Source organism: Lissotriton vulgaris, unplaced genomic scaffold (assembly GCF_964263255.1).
Source record: "Lissotriton vulgaris unplaced genomic scaffold, aLisVul1.2 SCAFFOLD_1465, whole genome shotgun sequence".
Lineage (NCBI taxonomy): Eukaryota > Metazoa > Chordata > Amphibia > Caudata > Salamandridae > Lissotriton > Lissotriton vulgaris.
In genome coordinates, this window is record NW_028253733.1 from 244,824 (window position 1) to 269,886 (window position 25,063).

Below are 25,063 nucleotides of genomic sequence, written 5' to 3' on the forward strand. Positions count from 1 at the left end.
GGATAGCTTGACTCCAGTGGCGTGGAGAGCACGGGACTCACGTCTGAGCATACCCGTCCCACTCGGGGTGACAAATGCAAAAACAACAGTTGATGGACAGAATGCAGAACAATGTCATACAGTCACCCCAGTACAGAGATCTGGGCCTAAATCCATCGTTTTTTTGCTCACCACACCACCCCAGTTCAGACATGGCCACATGCAAATCAGCCTTGACCCTGTGCCTCATGGGAACAGTCCAGCCCGAACTGCCAAGCCATGTCTTCCCTGTACCGGAATCAAGCATCCTAGGACCGGTTTTTGGCTATCAGCCATCTTCAGCCAGGATAGCATGACTCCAGTGGTGTGGAGAGCACGGGACTCACGTCTGAGCATACCCGTCCCACTCGGGGTGACAAATGCAAAAACAACAGTTGATGGACAGAATGCAGAACAATGTCATACATTCACCCCAGTACAGAGATCTGGGGCTAAATACATCGTTTTTTTGCTCACCACACCACCCCAGTTCAGACATGGCCATATGCAAATCAGCCTTGACCCTGTGCCTCATGGGAACAGTCCAGCCCGAACTGCCAAGCCATGTCTTCTCTGGACCAGAATCAGGCATCCAAGGACTGGTTTCTGGCTATCAGCCGTCTTCAGCCAGGATAGCTTGATTCCAGTGGCGTGGAGAGCACGGGACTCACGTCTGAGCATACCCGTCCCACTCGGGGTGACAAATGCAAAAACAACAGTTGATGGACAGAATGCAGAAAATGTCATACATTCACCCCAGTCCAGAGATCTGGGCCTAAATCCATCGTTTTTTTTGCTCATCACACCACCCCAGTTCAGACATGGCCATTTGCAAATCAGCCTTGACCCCATGCCTCATGGGAACAGTCCAGCCCGAACTGCCAATCCATGTCTTCCCTGGACCGGAATCAAGCATCCTAGGACCGGTTTCTGGCTATCAGCTGTCTTCAGCTAGGATAGCTTGACTCCAGTGGCGTGGAGAGCACGGGACTCACGTCTGAGCATACCCGTCCCACTCGGGGTGACAAATGCAAAAACAACAGTTGATGGACAGAATGCAGAACAATGTCATACATTCACCCCAGTACAGAGATCTGGGCCTAAATCCATCTTTTTTTTGCTCATCACACCACCCCAGTTCAGACATGGCCATATGCAAATCAGCCTTGACCCCATGCCACATGGGAACAGTCCAGCCCGAACTGCCAAGCCATGTCTTCCCTGGACCAGAATCAAGCATCCTAGGACCGGTTTCTGGCTATCAGCTGTCTTCAGCCAGGATAGCTTGACTCCAGTGGCGTGGAGAGCACGGGACTCACGTCTGAGCATACCCGTCCCACTCGGGGTGACAAATGCAAAAACAACAGTTGATGGACAGAATGCAGAACAATATCATACAGTCACCCCAGTACAGAGATCTGGGCCTAAATCCATCGTTTTTTTGCTCACCACACCACCCCAGTTCAGACATGGCCACAAGCAAATCAGCCTTGACCCTGTGCCTCATGGGAACAGTCCAGCCCGAACTGCCAAGCCATGTCTTCCCTGGACCGGAATCAAGCATCCTAGGACCGGTTTCTGGCTATCAGCCATCTTCAGCCAGGATAGCATGACTCCAGTGGTGTGGAGAGCACAGGACTCACGTCTGAGCATACCCGTCCCACTCGGGGTGACAAATGCAAAAACAACAGTTGATGGACAGAATGCAGAACAATGTCATACATTCACCCCAGGACAGAGATCTGGGGCTAAATACATCGTTTTTTTGCTCACCACACCACCCCAGTTCAGACATGGTCATATGCAAATCAGCCTTGACCCTGTGCCTCATGGGAACAGTCCAGCCCGAACTGCCAAGCCATGTCTTCCCTGGACCGGAATCAAGCATCCAAGGACTGGTTTCTGGCTATCAGCCGTCTTCAGCCAGGATAGCTTGATTCCAGTGGCGTGGAGAGCACGGGACACACGTCTGAGCATACCCGTCCCACTCGGGGTGACAAATGCAAAAACAACAGTTGATGGACAGAATGCAGAACAATGTCATACATTCACCCCAGTCCAGAGATCTGGGCCTAAATCCATCGTTTTTTTGCTCATCACACCACCTCAGTTCAGAAATGGCCATATGCAAATCAACCTTGACCCCATGCCTCATGGGAACAGTCCAGCCCAAACTGCCAAGCCATGTCTTCCCTGGACCAGAATCAAGCATCCTAGGACCAGTTTCTGGCTATCAGCCGTCTTCAGCCAGGATAGCTTGACTCCAGTGGCGTGGAGAGCACGGGACTCACGTCTGAGCATACCGGTCCCACTCGGGGTGACAAATGCAAAAACAACAGTTGAAGGACAGAATGCAGACCAATGTCATACATTCACCCCAGTACAGAGATGTGGGCCTTAATCCGTTGTTTTTTTGCTCACCACCCCACCCCAGTTCAGACATGGCCATATGCAAATCAGCCTTGACCCTGTGCCTCATGGGAACAGTTCAGCCCGAACTGCCACGCCATGTCTTCCCTGGACCGTAATCAAGCATCCTTAGACCGGTTTCTGGCTATCAACCATCTTCAGCCAGGATAGCTTGACTCCAGTGGCGTGGAGAGCACGGGACTCACGTTTGAGCATACCCGTACCACTCGGGGTGACAAATGCAAAAACAACAGTTGATGGACAGAATGCAGAACATTGTCATACATTCACCCCAGTACAGAGGTCTGGGCCTAAATCCATCGTTTTTTTGCTCATCACACCACCCCAGTTCAGACATGGCCATATGCAAATCAGACTTGACCCCATGCCTCATGGGAACAGTCCAGCCCGAACTGCCAAGCCATGTCTTCCCTGGACCGGAATCAAGCATCCTAGGACCGGTTTCTGGCTATCAGCTGTCTTCAGCCAGGATAGCTTGACTCCAGTGGCGTGGAGAGCACGGGACTCACGTCTGAGCATACCCGTCCCACTCGGGGTGACAAATGCAAAAACAACAGTTGATGGACAGAATGCAGAACAATGTCATACAGTCACCCCAGTACAGAGATCTGGGCCTAAATCCTTCGTTTTTTTGCTCATCATACCACCCCAGTTCAGTCACGGCCATATGCAAATCAGCCTTGACCCCATGCCACATGGGAACAGTCCAGCCCGAACTGCCAAGCCATGTTCTCCCTGGACCGGAATCAAGCATCCTAGGACCGGTTTCTGGCTATCAGCCGTCTTCAGCCAGGATAGCTTGACTCCAGTGGTGTGGAGAGTCTTCAGCCAGGATAGCTTGACTCCAGTGGCGTGGAGAGCACGGGACTCACGTCTGTGCATACCCGTCCCACTCGGGGTGACAAATGCAAAAACAACAGTTGATGGACAGAATGCAGAACAATGTCATACATTCACCCCAGTACAGAGATCTGGGGCTAAATACATAGTTGTTTTGCTCACCACACCACCCCAGTTCAGACATGGCCATATGCAAATCAGCCTTAACCCTGTGCCTCATGGGAACAATCCAGCCCGAACTGCCAAGCCATGTCTTCCCTGGACCGGAATCAAGCATCCAAGGACTGGTTTCTGGCTATCAGCCTTCTTCAGCCAGGATAGCTTGACTCCAGTGGCGTGGAGAGTCTTCAGCCAGAATAGCATGACTCCAGTGGCGTGGAGAGCACGGGACTCACGTCTGAGCATACCCGTCCCACTCGGGGTGACAAATGCAGAAACAGCAGTTGATGGACAGAATGCAGAACAATGTCATACATACACCCCAGTACAGAGATCTGGGCCTAAATCCATCGTTTTTTTGCTCATCACACCACCCCAGTTCAGACATGGCCATTTGCAAATCAGCCTTGACCCTGTGCCTCATGGGAACAGTCCTGCCCGAACTGCCAAGCCATGTCTTCCCTGGACCGGAATCAAGCATCCTAGGACCGGTTTCTGGCTATCAGCCGTCTTCAGCCAGGAAAGCTTGACTCCAGTGGCGTGGAGAGCGCGGGACTCACGTCTGAGCATACCCGTCCCACTCGGGGTCACAAATGCAAAAACAACAGTTGATGGACAGAATGCAGAACAATGTCACCACCTTATTTGCTGCTATTCTGGGCTATGGGTCATGTTAATTATCCATGACTTTCTGAGCTTCTAGTTATTTCTTTTCATCATTTTAGCCCACCATTTCATCCAGCCTTGCATGTGTAAGTCACTTCCATGGATGCTTCATCTCTTCCATCCCACTCTTTTTTTATTGGATGTGGAGATGTTGAAATTTGTTGACTAAGGGCTGTGCATGGCAGGTTTGAATGAAACCCAAATATCTTCATTCCTCCTCTAACCAACAGCCTGAAGAAGGTATTTGAACCTAAACCAAACATGAACGCAAGTGTGGGTTGTCAGCCAGTCGAGGGAGACCTTCCTGCCAGCTATTTCCAAACAAGGAAGACAAAAGAACACGTTCGTAGGTCATAGGACTTCCTGGATGACTGACTGACACGTGAACTTTTAGTGCCAAGCGCTGCAAAATATTTTCTGCATCCCCATTCTGCAGAAGAGTTATCCTGTTTTTTTCCTGATACTTTGTCACCCCCTCGGTCATTTTGACACTCCTGTCAGAGTAGGTCAGGTCTCTCTTTCGATGCAGTCCATTCTCAATTCACCTTTCAGTTTTGTTTCTGATCAAATACTTTAGAATGTAAAACTTGTACTATTATTCAAAAGTCCTTGTGAGCGCACAAAAGAATAATGGTAGATTATGTTCAATCTTGTCCAAAACCCAGTTCTTTATTTTCTTCTTCAACAGAAACTAGCGACCAGTCCAAATATGTATTTTTCAAAAGAACAACCAAGCTTCATCTGTGTGTATATATGTGAAAAATGACTATCATGTGGGCCCACGGTGCTCTAAATCACTTTCAAAAGATCAAATCCACCGATTACCGCATTGCAATGTTGGGTTGCTCAACTTTAACTTGAAACCGTGTTGTTCTGTTGAGAAAGACATATTAGGACTTTGACTGGGGACTAAAGGAAGGACACAGTTACCAGGAACATATATATTTCTGATTTGACCCAAGTGTGTTGATATTCGAAAAAGGCGTGCAGCTTTAGAGATTTGATGTCATAGCCCTGATGAAGTCCAGTTGATGATGTCAGATGAAACATGTTGGTTAGTTTCTGTAGAAGAGGAAAATAAAGAACTGTATACTGTAACATTGTATTTGAGATTTCCCTTGAATTTGATGGGCAATAGTGTAACCACCCTTCCCTTCGTTTGAACGCCTTAAAAATTTTAGTATCTACAATATGTTTACTTGGGATTAGCTGCACCAGCTTTTACTCTGGTCATCAAATAGTAACTTTTCTTTATTTCATTCTAAGGTCTTTCTAGGCTGCAAGGGATACTGTCTGTCCTATCAAGAGATCTCCACCTGCCTGTGGACCTCTGTGATGTCAGTGGGGATGTGGCAGCAGTGACTCCCATTTGAAGCCTTGAACTTTTGTGAAATGGGCAACATGTTTATAAAGTGCCAGCTCTAAACACTTTTTGTTTAGAGAAAGTCCAAAGATGGAGTTTCTTTTCTCTAAACTAAATTCAAAAAGGCTTTGGAGTGCAGGAAGTTTTCTCCCTGTGTTCGGGCCATTCTACACTTTCCTTTCCTCTGCCTAGCAGGTAAAATCAGTCACAGTTGCCTCGCCGTCAATAAGGTGGGGCGATTGCCACTATGCCATGGTGGTCCTGGGGTGGACGGGCCTCCAGGTCAGGAGTTACCACTGGCAGAGCCAGCTGAGTCTCTTCTACCAGATGTAACCCAGTGACTCTCCCACTTCTAGATGGTGTGGGCTAACCGTGGGTTTAGTGGTGCATGGAGACCACTGGTTTGTAGTGATTTGTTCTAACTTTACATTTTAACTTTTACAAATATTATTTACACCTAATCACAAACTTCCTTAAGTAGTTGTTCATACTAGGTAGAAAAACGCCCTTTCCCCCGATGACCAGGTGGTCACAGTGGAGAGGAAACTTTGCTGCCCTGTTTATTTGTTTCTGTGTCTTTTGTAAATGTTCTGGAGTCATGTGACATAGGGTTTCACCGCTCATCACAGCTGTCCAATGACATCCGCGCGATGAGTGTAGAAGCGATATGGTGAGGTGGAATACCTTGCACTCAATACGTTTCTGTGCCATTGAGGAACTTCAAACCTCCCCAGGACTTGTCAGATAGCTTCATATGATCGTTTGCTTGCTGTAGGGGAAGGGTAGGTGTGGCTGTTTAGACAGAGCAGGGCTCTCAAACCCCACACCCTTCTCCCAGTATGATCAAACATTGAAAATTATTCATTCTAAGGTTGGCAGGTCTTGAGTCTAAATGACTGGCTCTGCTTTGGACATCAGTCACTTTTGTTTCTGTGGCACCTAGAGCTCCCAGGGCCAGCTTGTGAGCTGAGAGAAAGCCTATTGGGTGATGGTTTGGACAATGCACTGCGAATCGCCAGAAGGAGTAACTGGCCAGTGGCAAAGCTACTTTTTCAGAAATGCAGACACACAACTGGAAACCAAATTTAGCAGGCCCACCAGAAAGTAAGGTACTGTGCTTGTTGTATGCTACTGTGGATGCCAGCTGGGTGTCGCCAGGTAGAAGCCATAAAGCGCGTCTTGCCATTTCATTCCCATGCCTGCACCCCTGGTCTCAGAGGTCATGAAGGGTATAAAAGGAACAGAAAGTAAACATTGCAATGTTTATATTGTGAAGTGTCCACTCCTTGCTCTTTCTGTAGTTTCTCAGCAACAAACAGGAGGCTCTTTTGATTCTAGTGAAAGTGCAAGGGGTCAACAGCATGATTTCACCAGGGGGAGTCAAAGGGCTTGTGATGTCACTTCTGCAATCCCTGCATTTCAGTGATGTAACAAAAAGTGGTATGGAGGAGAGTGAAATGGTCTGTGCTCTCACCTGTGGTCCCCAGTGGGCATACACATTGGTACCCGCTCACCAGGTCCTGGCAGCTACCTCCATTCTGGCATGGCAGGGACAGGCAGTCGTCGATGTCCACCCCGCACACCTGGCCCGTGTATCCAGGATCACAGACGCAGGAGAAGGCTCCAATCCCATCCACACAATGCCCATGGTGGCAAGATGTGTTCAAGCAGTCGTCAATGTTTTCCTGGCAAAGGGGCCCACTAAAGCCTTGGGGAGATCAAAAAAGGGAGACATTACGTGGGGTGAGCAGGAGGGATGGAATGAAGCCAAGAGATGGTAGGCTACCATCACAGTGAGACCCATGTTTGGTTCAATCTTTATTAAATAATTGATAGAAGCCTTTTCAATTGAAATATTTAGACAAACAAAATAGATTCCAACGTTTCACAATAAAAATCCCTTACTAAAAACTTCTTGGACTGTTTAAAACCACAGCTTTCCATAAAAATAAAGCCAACTACATTCAAGTATTTAAAAACATTTAATGAATTTCACATGTTAATCTTTGCTAACCCTTCATATTTTTGATATTTCGAGGTAACAGCATTCAACAATTCCCATGCGCATTAGGAAGCGAGCAGGCATTGCTTCTCCTCGACACCAGGGCTGTTTTAGCCCAAGGTCCTTCCTCAGCCAAAACATATGATTTGGCATCAGTCAACCCCATTACTTCAGGTAATGGGGTTGTCTTTATCCTAGAAGGATTCTTGGCTCCACACCGACATACATGCTAGGTACACTTGGGTACATCTAGTTAGGGTAGCATCATAGGAGTATGCATTATTACTGTCATGTATTTTTATACTTTCCTCTATTCATTGTTTTTAGTACTATGGTAGGAATCTACCATCCTTTTACTCTGTTGGTGCTAATAATCATTCATATCTGTTTCGGTCTAATGGTTGTTTCAGCACACCTAATTTACACTAGAATGACGCTGGTTCAATAAATGCTTATTGAAAAACGTCCCCATCATTTGTTCAGTGTATCTCTCTCTGAGACAAAGTGAGCACAAGTGACTGAGCGAAAAGTATTGCACTGTTTCCACGATCCCTAATGGGACAGGATTGTCATGTTAGATCGTTGCCAGTAACTATTTTCTCCTTGGTAAGATGTGTTTCTAGTGGCACTTGAGCTAGCTAGTATACAGGCTGACATACTCGGTCGGGGTGTCTGGAATCAGTCTGGACAACAATCCTGCAGTGTATGATGTCTAAACACGCAGATCCTATATAGGTTTATAGGAACTACACAATACAATTGCACATTTATTTCATTACATGTCATGCTTTTGGAGTAAAGAGCAGTGCTTAATAAAAAATAACTAGGTGCCAGGGCCCTCGTCAGGAGGCCATGGCAGTTTGCCCCACCCATTTCCCCTGCCAGCGCTGCAAATGACAGTGTTAGCACTACGACTAACCATCACAAGTGTACTATTTTAGACTTTTCCAGACCCCAAAACTATATGGATTGCTTGGGCGACAGGTGCTAGTCATTTTCAATGTATATTGAATTACTAAACAGCTGTTGATGTGCTGAACTCTAAATTAAATTTACAGTGACACCTTGTGGCAGACTGCCATAAGAGCCGGTGCCGAGCACCAGAAACCTCAGACTCAAATTAAGCACTGGTAAAGAGCAAAGCAGATGTTCATGTATCACATGCTGATATAAGGAAAATGTGTTAGGAAAAGGGGGAAATGATGGAAGAAAGATATAAGGTTCATGAAGAATGGAAGGGGGAGGGATGGTGGAAGAATGGAAGGGAAAGGAAATGTTGGAAAGAGAATGGAAGGATGACAAGGAAAGAGACATATGGGCAGAGAATAGAAGGGTGAAAGGGGGAGGGAAGGAAGGACAGAGAACAGAAGGATTGAAGAGAAAGGGAAGGCTTGGCATGGAATGGGAGGATGAAAGGGGGGCGGATGGGCAGAGCATAGAAGGACTGAAGAGAAAGGGAAGGATGGGCAGAGAATGGAAGTTATACAGTAGCAGAGAATGGAATGGAGAAAAAAACTGGGCAGAGAATGGAAGGATGAAAGGGGAGAGGAGGATGGGCAGAGAACAGTAGGATAAAAGGGGAAGGATGGGCAGAAAATAGAAGGAATGAAGAGAAAGGGAAGGGTGGGCAGAGAATTAAAGGAATAGATGGGTGGAGAATCGAAGGATGGAAAGGAAAGAAAAGCTGGACAGAGAATGGAAGGATGAAAGGGGAGGACAGGATGGGCAGAGAACAGAAGGATTGAACAGAACTTGAAAGGTAGGCAGCAAATGGAAGAATGAAAGGTGGACAGAAAGATGGGCAAATATTAGAAGGGTGGAATGGAAAGTGAAGGGTGGGCAGAGAATGGAAGGGTGGAAGGGAAGGCTGGGCAGAGTATGGAAGGGAAAAGGAAGGGTGGGCAGAGAATGGAAGGATGGAACAGAAAGGGAAGAGTGGGCAGAGAATGAAAGAGGAGGGAAGGATGGGAAGACAATGGAAGGATGGACCGGAAAGCGAGGGTGGGCAGGGAATGGAGGGATGAAAGGGAAGGGAAGGGAGGGATGGAAGGGTGGGTAGGATGGATCCAGAATGAGTGAACAGACAAGAATGGGAAGAATGGACACACACTGGAAGTGTTATGAAGAATAGGCAGATGGACAGGGATGGGCAGAATGGACACACACTTGCAAGAGAATGGAAAAATGATATGATCAGCAGAGAAAGGAATCATGGGCGGATAGTTGAGACTGACGGATACAAGATGGAAAGGGTGGATCATGGAAGGCCACATCTAACCCCTGTTTGTCACCGTGGTCACAGGTTCGAATTACAGCAAGTGCACTCAGAGTTTGCAAAGTTCTGAGGTCAATAAAAGGAGTAGAATTGAGTTAGGAAACAATAAACAAGTTACTAAGCATCAAGACACCTCAGGAGGTGACCAGTGAGTGTTACATATTCACTTGTTATGTCATCTTACGTCAATGGTTGGACAAGGAAAGATTGGATGGATAGGTGGAGAATCAAAGGAGGGATAGAGAGTAGCAGGGCGGAGATTCGAAGGATGAGTATTGACCTAAATGTTGAGTGAGGAATATATACGGGTAAATGGATATTAGAATGCCCCAACACTGGAAGAATGGGTAGAGTGTGGAGGATGGGCGGAAAGTTGAAGGGTGGGTGAAGACTAGAAGGCTGGTAGGAGAATCAAAGGATGGTATTAAATGAAAGGATAGGTGGAGAACTGAAGGATGGGTATTGAGCAGAAGGATGGGTGTTGACTGTAAGGATTGATGGTTAATAAAATGAATATACACAGGAAGGACGGGAGGAGAGTAGAAAGGTGGTTGGAGAGTAGAAAGATAGGTGGAGAATTGAAGGGTGGCAATTAAACAGAAAGATTGATGTTGAACATATGGATGGATGCATACTTGAATGCACTGTCATAGAAAGGATGGGTGGGGGTTAGAACAATGGGTTGAGAGTAAACGGATGGGTGGAGAACCGAAGGACTGGTATTGAACAGAAGGATGGATGCCGAGTATATAAGGATGGATGGATAATAAAATGCGTAGACACTGGATGCATGGGTGGAGTGTAGAAGGATGGGTGGAGAATCGAAGGCTTGTTATTGACTGGAAGGATGGATGTTGAGTATATAAAAATGGGTGGATAATAGAATGTGCAGACCCTGGATGCACGGTTGGAGTGTAGAAGGATGGGTGGAGAATCAAAGGACTGGTATTGAACAGAAGGATGGATGTTGAGTATACAAGGATGGGTGGATAATAGAATACACAGACACTGGATGCACAGGTAGAGTGTAGAAGGATGGGTGGATAATAGAATACACAGACACTGGATGCACAGGTAGAGTGTATAAGGATAGGTGGAGAATCAAAGGAGGGATAGAGAGTAGCAGGGCGGAGATTCGAAGGATGAGTATTGACCTAAATGTTGGGTGAGGAATATATAAGGGTAAATGGATATTAGAATGCCCCATCACTGGAAGAATGGGTAGAGTGTGGAGAATGGGTGGAAAGTTGAAGGGTGGGTGAAGACTAGAAGGCTGGTAGGAGAATCAAAGGATGGTATTAAACGAAAGGATAGGTGGAGAACTGAAGGATGGGTATTGAGCAGAAGGATGGGTGTTGACTCTAAGGATTGATGGTTAATAAAATGAATATACACAGGAAGGATGGGAGGAGAGTAGAAAGGTGGTTGGAGAGTAGAAAGATGGGTGGAGAATTGAAGGGTGGCTATTAAACAGAAAGATTGATGTTGAACATATGGATGGATGCATACTTGAATGCACTGTCATAGAAAGGATGGGTGGGGGTTAGAACAATGGGTTGAGAGTAAACGGATGGGTGGAGAACCGAAGGACTGGTATTGAACAGAAGGATGGATGCCGAGTATATAAGGATGGATGGATAATAAAATGCGTAGACACTGGATGCACGGGTGGAGTGTAGAAGGATGGGTGGAGAATCGAAGGCTTGTTATTGACTGGAAGGATGGATGTTGAGTATATAAAAATGGGTGGATAATAGAATGTGCAGACCCTGGATGCACGGTTGGAGTGTAGAAGGATGGGTGGAGAATCAAAGGACTGGTATTGAACAGAAGGATGGATGTTGAGTATACAAGGATGGGTGGATAATAGAATACACAGACACTGGATGCACAGGTAGAGTGTAGAAGGATGGGTGGAGAATGAAAGGACTGGTATTGAACAGAAGGATGGATGTTGAGTATACCAGGATGGGTGGATAATAGAATACACAGACACTGGATGCACAGGTAGAGTGTAGAAGGATGGGTGGAGAATGAAAGGACTGGTATTGAACAGAAGGATGGATTTTGAGTATACCAGGATGGGTGGATAATAGAATACACAGACACTGGATGCACAGGTAGAGTGTAGAAGGATGATTGGAGAATCAAAGGACTGGTATTGAATGGAAGGATGGATGTTGAGTATACCAGGATGGGTGGATAATAGAATACACAGACACTGGATGCACAGGTAGAGTGTAGAAGGATGATTGGAGAATCAAAGGACTGGTATTGAATGGAAGGATGGATGTTGAGTATGTAAGGATAGATGGACAATAGCAAGCGCAGACACTGGATGCACAGGTGGAGGGTAGGATGGGCGGGGAACTGAAGGGCACGCTGTTTAATAAAACAGTGGTCAGAGTATGGAAGTTCGGTGCATTATCCAATATTGGTGAGTGGAAGGATGGGTAAATCATTGAAGGTTAGGCAGAGAATAAAAGGGTGGAGAGAGAATGGAAGGGTCGAAATGGAACTGTTGTACTATCTGCTGTGGACTGAGCCCTGCTGAAAGGCCCTCAGTCGCCATATACTTACTACAAAATGGTGGAATGGGCAGAGAATAGAAGGATCAAGAATGGAAGGATGATACTGATTAGAAGGCTGGTGGTGAATAGATATGTGAGTGGGGAATGACCGGATAAGTGGATAACAGAAGATGGAATCTAGGCAGTAATGGAAAGGGTGGGCAGAGGATGCAATCTGGGCAGTAACGGAAAGGGTGGGCAGAGGAGGAAATATAGGCAGTAACGGAAAGGGTGGGCAAAGGATGTAATCTGGGCAGTATTTATTGTATTTATTTATTATTAAACTATTTACACATTTAATTAAAACCATTGCAATGGTGGTACCTTCAATACATCCTTGGAAGCAGAGTTCATACTGGCCATCACATTTAAAAATCATTGTTCATAAAAGACATTCTTGCACAGTGACCTTATTACCAATAAAACCGTTAAACTCAGCAATAAAATGAATAAAGTGACTTAGTGTGGTGATAAAACTCTGCGGCATGCTATAAAGTAATCAATTATGAGATTTTGAGGAGCGAAGACCAGTTTGGGAGGGGCTATTTGAGGGGAAAGTACATATTCCAAGATTCTCACATATTTTCTGCAACTTGCAAGCCTTTGAGTGTCTGTTCATGTGAAACAAAGTGCAGATGTCTCCAAGCATGTTTAAATGCCCCTCTTTTGGTATAATGAGTTCGGAAGAAATCTCCTGGGGGCATCAAAAGAAGGACAGCAGCACAAAGGATAGAACCGTGATTTAGACCTATAGTTGCATAATCTGCAGGCCCCCTCCTCTCTACATGGGGCCCTTTGGTTAAAATCAATGGTTCGCAGGCCTAAAAGGCGCATAAACATAATATTCATGCAAGCCAGCAAGATTAACCACTTCAGCGCGGCGCAAATTTTCGCTCTGTGCCGAAGGTTCTAAGAAACGGGTGTGGCCGTGACGGAACGGTTCCTTCATAAGCACAGCCTAACCGGGGCTCATGACGGAACCGCTCCGTCATGAGCACCGAAGAGGTTAAGCAGTCTGAAAGGTATGGTTGCTGTAGGCCTGGGAAATATGAGTTATTCAGAACAGACAGATTTTAATGTCCGGAAGTCCAGCTGGTAGGAGAATTGTCTCGCCAGCTTGTTTATGGACCTTTTCCAAACTGCGTAGGAAATCGAGTCTGATTTTAGCGTGATTCGTCAATTTGTAGGGATCTTATGGCCTTTTCATGTGTCGGTGTCATGGATTCCAAGGACTCGCAAAGATTTCTTGTAGATAAGCTTTGAGGGTGTTGTCCGGGGCTTTTAGTACATTTATGGAGTACTTCAAGGTAACTGCTTCACATGAAAGAGACTGTGTTATGAGGCCCAGTTCGAGTCACAATCTTGCCCTGCGTGTACATTTAGGGAGCCGAAAAATGTGTTTGTAATTCATGTTCTGGGCGTGGTCAAGGCTAGCCGCGCATGCTTCGGGAAGAAGGGTAGCTTTTATCACCTTCAGTTTGGGCTCGGCTGAGGGGTTGCTCAGACTCTGATTGAGGTGGGTCAGGCTGTATGTTATAGCTCCGGATCTTTTTTTCAGGGTGGCTGGGTGGGCTGACGGCCTGGAGGACTCGCTAAACCATACACCCAGGTAGTTATACTTCGGTGTCGATTTGATCTTCGCAGACCCAATGCTCCACATTAAAAATGTCTTTTTTGGCAGTGGCCAAAAATCAGGACCTTGGTTTTGTCCTGATAAAATTTAAGGGCATTAACTTTATTATATATGTCGCGCTTACTCAGGGCGTGTTGAATGCCAGATTTGGCGTGATCCATTATGACGATGTCATCAGTGTATTGTATAATGTGCAGTTTCGGTTTCGATTGGCCCAGTTGCGGCGGAAGCAGGCTGCTGTGCTCCAAGAATCTCCCAAGGTCGGCGGTATAGAGATTAAACAGGAGGGGTGCTAGAACGCATCCTTGCTTCAGGCCATCTGTGGTGGAGATTTTTGCAGAGATAGTCGAAGGACCTGTTCTCACTTGCACCTATGCACTCTTGTGCAAGGAGATGAGGGCTACGAGCAGATCCCCTGGGATCCCCCCAGCGTCTAGTTTCCACCAGAGAGTGTTGCGAGACACTTTATCAAACGCAGCACTATAATCTATGAAGCAGCAGAAAAGAGGAAGAATCTGGGCAGTAATGGAAATGGTGGGAGGAGGATTGAAACTAGGCAGTAATGGAAGGGGTGGGCAGAGGATGGAATCTAGGCAGTAAGGGAAGGGGTGGGCAGAGGATGGAATCTAGGCAGTAATGAAAAAGGGTGGGCAGAGGGTGGAATCTTGGCAGTAAAGGAAAGGGTGGGCAGAGGATGGAATCTAGGCAGTAATGGAAAGGGAGGGCCTGTAAAGGAGGGAAATGTTGTGTAGGGGTGAGCAGATGGAAAAGAATGAACAAAATGCATGGCGAGGAAAACAAAGAAGTTAAAAAAAACACATTTCTATACAAAGACAACCAAAACACGTGATATAAAGAACCACCAGCAGAAAATAAAACAAATCCAGTTAGAACACAACCTTTTTACAAATCTTTTTTAAAAATCTACAAATAGCTGTCATAATGTCAATTTCTTGCAGAGGGAATACAGATGTATAAGCAGTGACATGTACCCTTCCGACGTACTCGAAAAGCAGAGCGGCCACGGGCTGGATTCTAGCAATGCAGAACTTCCGACGACAAACACAGACACAACCTTCTAGGACTTTTGAGAACTCAACACAAGTTTCCTTGTAGTCACAGGCTATTTTGGAGACGAGTGTAAGTGATTAAGACCTAAACCCAATCTGGCCCTTAATAGTAAACAAAGCATGAACTTAGCAGGCACACAGGTTAAATAAAGTGATTGAACCAAAAGCCTCTATTAACTTGGGGGTATATTTCCAACGTTTAGCGATATTTATCGCTAACGATGCTTAGCAACACATTTTTTAACGCTAAGCATCGCTGGAAATTATTGCAGAGATAACTTGCTATAAGCAAGGTTTATCTCAGAAGTGATAAAAATCCTCGCGCTAACTGCCAATTGAGAGATTATCGCTGGAAAACCAACGATAATCTCTCAAAGTTTGGCGTTAGCTTGATGATAGGGGCTCACAAACTTAGCCATGATATCCACCTTCCATAGGATACCATGGCTAAGTCAGGAAAATACCTTGGTGTAAAAAAAGCAGTGCTAACCGCGGTTAGCACTGCTTTTTTATCACTAACAGGGTTACCGAAATCCTTGATAATAGGAGAAATGTCGCTTAACATTTCTCCTATTATTTTTCTCTGGAACTCATTAGAGATGCAAGGGGAAGCGTAGAGAAAAAGGGTGCTAACATGCGAATTTGCGTGTTAGCACCCTGTTGCTGATAGGGAGATAATTTTATCTCCGATTTCTTGGCTTTTAAAGCCAAAAAAGAGGAGATAATCCCTTGATAATATGCCCCTTGATTCCTTTTAAATGGGCATTTTAATGTAGATAACATCATTTGTAGAAGAGATATTGGTCCAGGTCGCTTATCTAGATTGAGGCTTGAAAGGAAATGAAAATGAGGCACCGTTCTTTAACAAATTAAGAAATAGCGCGACTCTCTGACTGCCCAAGTCGAATCACTGAAAGAAACGTCTGAAACATCAAACCAGCAACCGAGGGCGACGCTTCTCTTGTGAAGCGAAAGAGAAATGTCCCTCCTACTTCAAGCTTCGGGTTATTGTATCAGTCCCAGTCCCAGTGTGTCAGGGACATTTAATTTCTGTTTTTTAGTAAAAAGCTTTCGCTTTGAGAGTTTTGTATTTGAAAAACGAAACCCTATACTGTGTTGGCGCATTGAAATGGCACCCGAACAGCAAAGTAAGTGTCTATTTTGGAGCCGGTGTGATGGTGACCGCTCTAAAGGCAGAGAGAACTCTGGGCCTGAATTAGAGTTCAGTGGGTGGGTCACTACATCACAAACATGACAGATATACCGTCCACCGTATTACTGGTGCCGTAGGTCATAATGCATGTGTAAAACGACAGACTTTCACATTTGTAAAGAAATATACCGTCTGCCAAATCTACATCATGCTCTCTGTCTGTCTGGTGGAGAACTCTAAATACGTTGGGTTGTAGATCACCTGGGAATGGAGTGAAGACGGCCAGGCACTAAAAAAGGCGCTATATGGCCTCAAATCACTCACTAATTAAACAGCAGTTTTAGATGTACATTTCCAATCAGTTTTCCAGGTTAAATCACCCATGAATAACACTCTGTGATACGTGTGTTGCTTGACAAATGCATAATGATGAAAAGAGAACAAGATTATATTATTACAAATGGGAGAAACAGGGTGGACGAAAGAAGGACACTTGCAAAAAGAGATCAAGATTATATTATTACATATGGGAGACACAAGGTGGACGCAAGAAGGATGCTGGGTGGACGTAGGAAGGATGCATTGTGGACACAGGGCAGGTGTAGTCAGTTAAGGAAGCAGAAGGACAGTTTCATGACTTACCTTCGGAGCAGTCGCAGGTGAATGTGCCCACCCCGTCCATGCACCGCCCTCCGTTCAGGCAGGGGGTGCTGGCGCACTCATCTATGTTACTCTCACATAGGGAGCCATTGAATCCTGAGAGGAAGGAACAGCAAGTGTCATAAACCAAAGGAGTTCAAGGACTTGGTGTGTGACCATCCAGTTGAGAATGGCGTCATCTGCTTGCCCCCCCACAAGTATTTAATCTAGCCTAAGCCTACTCTCCTGCACATACCCCTGCTTTACTTTCTCATTATACCCCTTACACTGCCTCTAATTTATTGATGGGCCTCAGCAGTTTTACAATTACATTTACACCAAAGCAACTATACATGAAAGCAGGTAAGTCCGATTGTAGCCCATATTATTATTTTACAGAATTAGGACCCACATCAATCCCATCGGAACAAACCAGAAACTTACGATTTATCCTGGACAACAAACTCACCATGGCACCTCGGGAAAATGCTGTCACTTCCTCTTGCTTCCTCACCTTACGAATGCTATGCAAGATCTTCAAGTGGTTACCCCAAATCGACCAGAGGCGCCATCACTCAAGCCCTCATCACAAGCAGGCTAGTCTATGGAAGCACACTCTATGCCGGAATTCCAACCCACCTCAAACAGTGACTGCAGACCATTTAGAACACCGCCGCCCGACTCATCCTCTACCTCCCTCGCCACACCAACATCTTGCCTCACTTCAGAGAGCTCCAGTGGCCCCCCTTTCAGTAACGCTGCCAATTAAAGCTGCTCACCCACGCATTCAAGGCCCTCCACAACACTGGACCTGCCTACCTCAACCACCGTCTACACTTCTACCAACCCACCAAACAACTGCGATCTACGTCTCTCTCTCGCACATATCCCACACATCCACAGAAGTAGCGTTGGAGGTCGCTCTTTTTCCTTTATTGCCACCAAGACCCCTACACATCAGGAGCTCTTCTTCACAACTAGACGTCCGCAAGAAGCTGAAGACCTGGCAAGTCAACTAACCCTATGGATCTCATTCGGTTGACTCACAACCACTCTTGCTTGACCTACAGACCTGCTCAAGAGCCTGGATATCTTCATGGGTGACAAGTCGGTGCAACAAATCGACTTAACAGAACATAACATACCATACAGAAATGTCAACAGAAATTCTCTCACAGGCTACAATGGAAATAAAATGAGAATCCCATTTAGGGTTGGGTACTACATAGGCTTCTGCCAAAAATTGACAGATGCCTTGTTGGCCCAACCACTGTTTCCTCCACCTCATTTGGAGATCAGGTGAACACTGTGTTCAAGCAACGGTGCCTCCACCACCCGAACGGTTTATCGGCTGGCCCCCTCAAGCCTAATAGTGGTACTTATTGTTTCCTTAACACCTGGTGTTACTCTTCTGGGGTGGACTTCCTGAGATGGCAGGTATCACCACAAAGCCTTGACTCTTATAGACAGGCCCGCATCCTATGGCTTTAGAGCATCTACGCAGCTGATATATCAATGTGAACAGACATATATGTGCCTTGTTGACACTCGAGTTTCACTAGATGTGCTGTCCCAACATCCTAACACTCACTTTCTACAGTTTTGTCTCGTTTCGTTAGATTTTCTCATCTCTTCCCTGTTGCCCATTCATCCTCTTTCCACCCAGGTCTCTTTCTGCCTCCGATTGTGCTCTTTGACCTTCTCATCCATCCACCCCGACGACTTACCTGGTTGACACTCACAGTCAACCCCATTTGGCCGATCGGTGCAGACCCCTCCATTTTGGCAGGGGCTGGTGAGGCACTCGTCGGTCTCGATCTCACAAACAACACCTTCAAATCCTGCAGCAGAGAAGAAGAAGTAGAAAGAGCAAAGTCATTATAGAGCAGGTTGGTAGGAAGAACAAAGACAATCAAAACTAAGACAAGTAAAATAAAAGGCTTTCATCCCTGGAGGCCGGTGATCCATTCGGGAGGCGCGCTTACCTGCACTGACCAACCACGTTCACATAGTAAAGTTGTTCTAGGATCTTATGCCAGTGAGTTCTCTGTCTGTTAAGATTAAACATAGCCTTAGGCTAAAAGGTTTTAGCAATGAAGAGGGGAAGGCGGTAATCAGGAGTTATTTGTAGAAGAACTTTCTTTGGGTCCTGAGCAGGTCGCTTCAATAGCCCACAAATGATCCGCATATAGACATGGAGCAAAGCTGAAGAAGCGGACATTGTGGTAGGACAGGCAAACAGAGGGGACATTGTTTATTTTACTAATGATCTGTTAATCAACAAGTAATGGCATTTAGTGCTTTCCAGTGAGAGTTTGGGAATTTGTAGACTTTTAAATTGCACTGTCCATGCTTTTCTTTCATCTCATTAGGTCAATGGTATTTGCAAATTAAGCTTCCATTATAATCTGTACTGGGGTTCAGTCTTTGACTGGTGGTGTTCGATTCAAATCTGTAAATGTTCCCAGAGGGCTGGACTCAATAATGAGCAGGACCTGCATCCAGAGAGGTATAAGGCAGCATCACCGGCTTGCCGAGCCTCTCCCCCCACTGGTGAAGAGCTCGATTCACGGAGACTTGCTCCACACGACTGGATCCACAGCCTGTGGAGCAGGGTAAGTTTGGTCCACCCTTTCTCGTCTTGACAATGCCATATATACGTGCATGCAGTACCATATATTTGTGTGCTTTAATATCAATCAACGTAAAGTGGTGCACTTAACCGATATACTGAAGGTGCATTTGCTGTATAATCCAGATATTTTACACGAGTGTGCATACTAATATGTACCTTATAGTGGTACCAAATTTCAGTTTTCATATATATCTGCATTTGCGTAGTTTGAGAAATGTTGTTAACTCTTATATGCTCATGTATTAATTTGAATAGTACCCTGCATTTATTTTATAACTGTATATGTATCCATAACCATGCATTTGAATGTTTATTGAAGTGCGTTGCTATGTTAGCTTGACCAAAGACCTTAATCATGTGGACCCTACTGTTTAACCTTCAATGTGAAAGTTTGCTCGGCTTGCAATGTTTTCTTCTTCTATGCAGATGCGTTCATCTGAACCCATAGTTAGTCAAAGGCACATTGTGTATGAGAGATAGTGAGGCTCGGATGAGAACACCTGGGAAGGGCGAGAGGCATTAACAAAGAAAGGGGTATATTGAAAAGGGAAGTGGTAGAGTGCGGTGTTAGCCTTTTTGGCTTAACACCGGGCTCCTCCACTTTGGAAACTCAGGACTGCACTGTATTTACAACAATACACGTTTCCACCTGTGTTGGCGCTAATTACAGCTGCATAAGCAGGCACCCTTGCACCATAGTGTATCGGTATTTATATTGTGGGAATGATTGTATATGTGCAGAAAGGTGCCCCTTCCTGCACATAAACAATCCTAAATGGCGATTTGTAACTTCTAAGTGTGCTGCTTTGTGCAGCACACCTAGAAGTAGCAACTCGTCATTTTTAAAATGATTGTTTATGTGCTATGTGCACATTGCAGCACACATAGAAACAGCAACAACGAGGAGAAATAAAGCATTTCTCCTCTTTGCGTCATGTTAAGACCAGGATTTGTTTAATCTTAATTTTGGCATTGCTCAATATTTACGCCACAATTGTAAATATGGGGCAGCATCAAAGTCAATGGGTGTTGCAGTGGAACGCCCACCACAACACCCACTGCCCTCCCCTTTCACGCTTAGTATAGTGTGAAAGAGTGCCTTATTTATAAGGCAGCGTTAAGCCACATCAACTGTTTTAACGCTGCCTTGCAAATAAAGCGAAGCCCGTATCGCAACCGGAACTTCAAAAAAAGTGATGTTCCTGTGGCAATAGGGGCTTGTAAATATGTCCCAAAGTGAAGACACCTATTTGTGTTATATCTTGAGACAGGAGGAATCCAGGAACGTCCTAATGTTCAGACCATGAGATGGGAGTATCAAATAAGGTTACCAAGTTTTACTGTGAGACGGTGGAAAAGTATAGGGGCAAAAGATTTGGGATTCTCGAATGCCTGTGGAAGATTAATTGGTAGTCACACTTTAGCTATAGTCAGATTCCTTTTACACTTCGAGGGGTACAGACCTTTTTGCTACATGTCTGCTGTAGGGCTTTATGCTATGCAATACTCCTGATTTTTGAGACTTCTACAGAAGTCTCTGTAATGCTGGTACCTTCCTGCTTTACTGGATCGAATTAGAATTTCCCCAAATTAATAATACTTAGTTCAGGCTTAGATTAGGACATTTAGATTTACTTATGTATAGGTAAGAGGAAAGAAAATCATATACTGATCACCAGATTCTGTTACTTATTTTCTCCATTGCTATTACTGAATCCTTGAATGCTTTATGCTTTTGAGACCAAACTTTGATAGGCGATTTAGACTGCCAGTAGCGATTCTGTATTTTTACATTATATTCTTGAGACTTGTATGCATCAGTTTGGCTTTCAATTTATACTAAACTTACATTTAATCGAATATATTGAATTTTGGGGCATCCCTGTGTAGCCAAATGAGCTAGACTGTAAATTGAACTCTCGTATAATGCTAACTCTTCTTTATTTATCAGGTATCTAAAAAGGCCTATCACAGAGAAATTTGAATATTCTGCTCAGTGCTTTGGTACCTCAAAATATAACATGATGCAGAAGGATGGGCAGAGGATGGAATGCAGGCAGTGATGGAAAGGGTGGGCAGGGAAAGGATGGGTATGTAGTGAAGGGTTGAGAAGATGGGAGAAAGATTAACAAAATGCATGGCAAGGAAAAAATAGCAGGAACACTAATTTACAGAATAGTTAGAAAAAAGCAAATTTCTATCCAAAGACAACCAAAACACGTGATATAAAGAACCACCAGCAGAAAATAAAACAAATCCAGTTAGAACAAAACATTTTTTAAATCTACAAATAGCTGTCATAATGTCCATCTCTTGCAGAGACAATACAGATGTAAAAGCAGTCACATGTACCCTTCTGCAAAGCAGAGCTGCCATGGGCTGGATTCTAGCAATGTAGAACTTCCGACAACAAACATAGTCACAACCTGCTAGGATTTTTGAGAACTCAACCCAAGTTTCCTTGTAGTCACAGGCTATTTTGGAGACGTATGTGAGTGATTAAGACCTAAACCCAATCTGGCCCTTAATAGTAAACAAAGCATGAACTGAGCAGGCCCACTGGTTAAATAAAGTGATTAAACCAAAAGCCTCTGTTAACTTGATTCCTTTTAAATGGGCATTGTAACGCAGATAACATCAATTGTAAAAGAGACATTGGTCCACGTCGCTCATCAAGATGGAGGCTTGAAAGGGAAGGAAAAAGAAGCACAGTCCTTAAATAAAATAAGAAATAGCGCTACTCTCTGACTGCCCAACTCGAATCACTGAAAGAAACGTCTGAACGAGCAAACCAGCGACCGAGGGCGACGCTTCTCTTGTGAAGCTATAAAGAAAGGTCCCTCCTACTTCAAGCTTCTCAAGACAGTCTGCAACCTTAAGCCATCACCTCTGGCTGACCTGGGCAAATGTAAAGCTTATTTCCAGCATGCCCTTCGGATCACTGTACTGTAAGATCTAAGATAAGAGCTCAAATCTAAGCTAGGAGCTGGACAATCCTGCAAAACAACTGGCAATGTTTTGGATGTCTGCCCTAAGGATAAGTGTGACAGGGGACCATAAACAGAGGAGAGCAAGGGCCTTCCTTAGAGTTCAGTGGACAGGGTGCTCCATCACAAACTTGGCAGGGTGCCTGGCCGGCCAAACTCTTGCTTTGCCAGATTTTTTGAGAGTTGGGCAAACCGTTGTGTTCCTGCTGCCCGAGCCTCCTCTCGCTCCACCAGCGGAAACCTTGGACCAACAGGATCATGGACATTAGGCTATCTGTCAAATCACATCAAACCATCTGTCCTATCAAGGGAAGGCATTCTGGTGTGCCTTTGTCCTGTTCAGGACTGCCAGGGAAAGCCTGGTGGTCCCCCAAAAAAGAAAACACACGAATGACGCCTACTCGTTGGGATACATCTCCCAGTGTGTCAGGGATATTTAATTTCTGGCTTTCAAAAATAAGCTCTTGCTTTGGGAGTTTTTAGTTGAAAAACGAATCACTGTACTACGTAAGAGCATTGAAAATAGCCCCCGTACAGCAAAGCTGGAGTGTCTTCCTTGGAGCCGCTGTGGCAGTGACTGCTCTAAAGGTTGACAGGTGGGTTACTACGTCACAAACGAGACGGATATGCCATTATTGCCGTATTACCAGTGCCATAGGATATAATGCATTTGCAATACGACAAACGGGATATATGTCACGTTTTCAACAAAATATCCCATCGGCCAAAGTCGAAATCAGACCCTAAATACATAGGGCCTGATTCACAGAACTAACTTAAGACAAAATCCTAAACTTACTACATTTGGTATTCACAGAAGTTAGGATTTTGTCTTAAGTTTGTCTTAAGACAAACTTAAGACAGACTCAAGTTAGGATTTTGTCTTAAGTCTGTCTTAAGTCTGTCAAACTTAAGACAAAATCCTAACTTCTGTGAATACCAAAAGTAGTAAGTTTAGGATTTTGTCTTAAGTTAGTTCTGTGAATCAGCCCCGTTGGGTTGTAGATCACCTTGGAATGGAGTGCAGACGGCCAGGGTCTAAATAAGGCCCTAAATGGCTTCAAATCACTGACTAATTAAACCGCAGTTTTAAATCGAAATTTCCAATCAGGTTTCCGGTTTAGGTCACCCATGAATAACACTCTGTGATACATGTGTTGCTTTACACATGCATGATGACGAAAAGAAAACAAGATTATATTATAACAAATGGGAGACACAGGGTGGACGCAAGAAGGACGCTGGGTGGACGTAGGAAGGATGCCGGGTGGACACAGGGCAGGTGTAGTTAGTTAAGGGATCAGAAGGACTGTTTCATCACTTACCTTCCAAACAGTCGCAGGTGAATGTGCCCACCCCGTCCATGCACCGCCCTCCGTTCAGGCAGGGGGTGCTGGAGCACTCATCGATGTTATTCTCACACAGGGAGCCATTGAATCCTGAAAGGAAGAAACAGCAAGTGTCATAAATCAAAGGAGTTCAAAGACTAAGGGGCATATTATCAACAACTAGCGATATTTATCGCTAAATAAGCTTAGCAACATTTTTTTTATCGCCGCGCATCGCCGGAGTTTATCGCGGCGATAACATGCTATTAGCAACGTTTATCTCCAATGCAATAAAATATCCGTCGATATCGGCGAAATGCGTGAATATCGCTGGGAATCCAGCGATATTCAGGCATTAACGCCAATAGGGTCTTAACCTGAATATCCACCTCCCATTGGATCTACAGGTTAAGAAGTGGTCTGAGCAGGCGTTAGTTTTCAGCGATATTCGCACTTAGCGCAAATTTTTTTATCGCTACGCCTGCGTTAATAATAGGCGACAGCGATGTTAGCGACTGCTTTCAGTCGCTGACAGGTTGGGTACGCCCACTTTGCATGTCATTAGCGATAAATATCGCTGACATGCAAAGCGGGCCCCAAACCGCTCGCTATCACCTAAAAGCTGTCGCTAACTGATGTTAGCGACAGCTTGCTAATAGGGCGATGAAATTATCGCCGCTTTGCGGCCGAAAAAACGGCCGCAAAAGCGGCGATAATTTCATTTCGCCTGGCTTGGTAATATACCCCTAGGTGTGTGACCATCCAGGTAAGAATGGAGTCATCCGCTTGTCTCCTACAAGGATTTCATCTAGTCTAAGCCTACTCTCCTCCTGCACATACCCCTGCTTTACTCTCTCATCAGACTCCCTTACGCTGCCTCTTATTCATTGATGGGCCAAAGCAGTTTTACAATTACAAAACAACTTTACATGAAAGCAAGTAAGTCCGATTGTAGCCCATATTATAATTGTACGGAATTAGGACCCACGTCAATCCCATTGGAACAAGCCAGAAACATAGGATTTATCCTGGACAACAAACTCACCATGGCACCTCGGGAAAACGCTGTCACTTCCTCTTGCTTCCTCATCTTATGAATGCTATGCAAGATCTTCAAGTGGTTACTCCAAACAATCAGACGCACCATCACTCAAGCCCTCATCAGGAGCAGGCTGGATTATGGCAAAACACACTCTCTGCTGGAATTCCAACCCACTTCACACGGAGACTCCAGACCATTTTGAACGCTGCCCCCAGGCTCCCTTGCTGCACTCACATCTCGCCTCACCTCAGAG

At 45.1% G+C, this 25,063-nt stretch overlaps 1 protein-coding gene across 1 annotated transcript in view; it reads right to left on the bottom strand.

Annotated features, from left to right (window-relative positions):
- LOC147660783 (neurogenic locus notch homolog protein 1-like) overlaps positions 1–25,063 on the bottom strand; it is a 415,745-nt gene that overhangs the window by 191,735 nt on the left and 198,947 nt on the right. Inside the window, exons 10-13 of the mRNA XM_086951469.1 lie at positions 23,766–23,879; positions 18,546–18,659; positions 16,822–16,935; positions 6,951–7,184 (exon numbers count right to left, since the gene is read on the bottom strand). Of these exons, the coding sequence (XP_086807595.1) occupies positions 6,951–7,184; positions 16,822–16,935; positions 18,546–18,659; positions 23,766–23,879 (576 nt within the window). The remainder of the gene's footprint in view (positions 1–6,950; positions 7,185–16,821; positions 16,936–18,545; positions 18,660–23,765; positions 23,880–25,063) is intronic.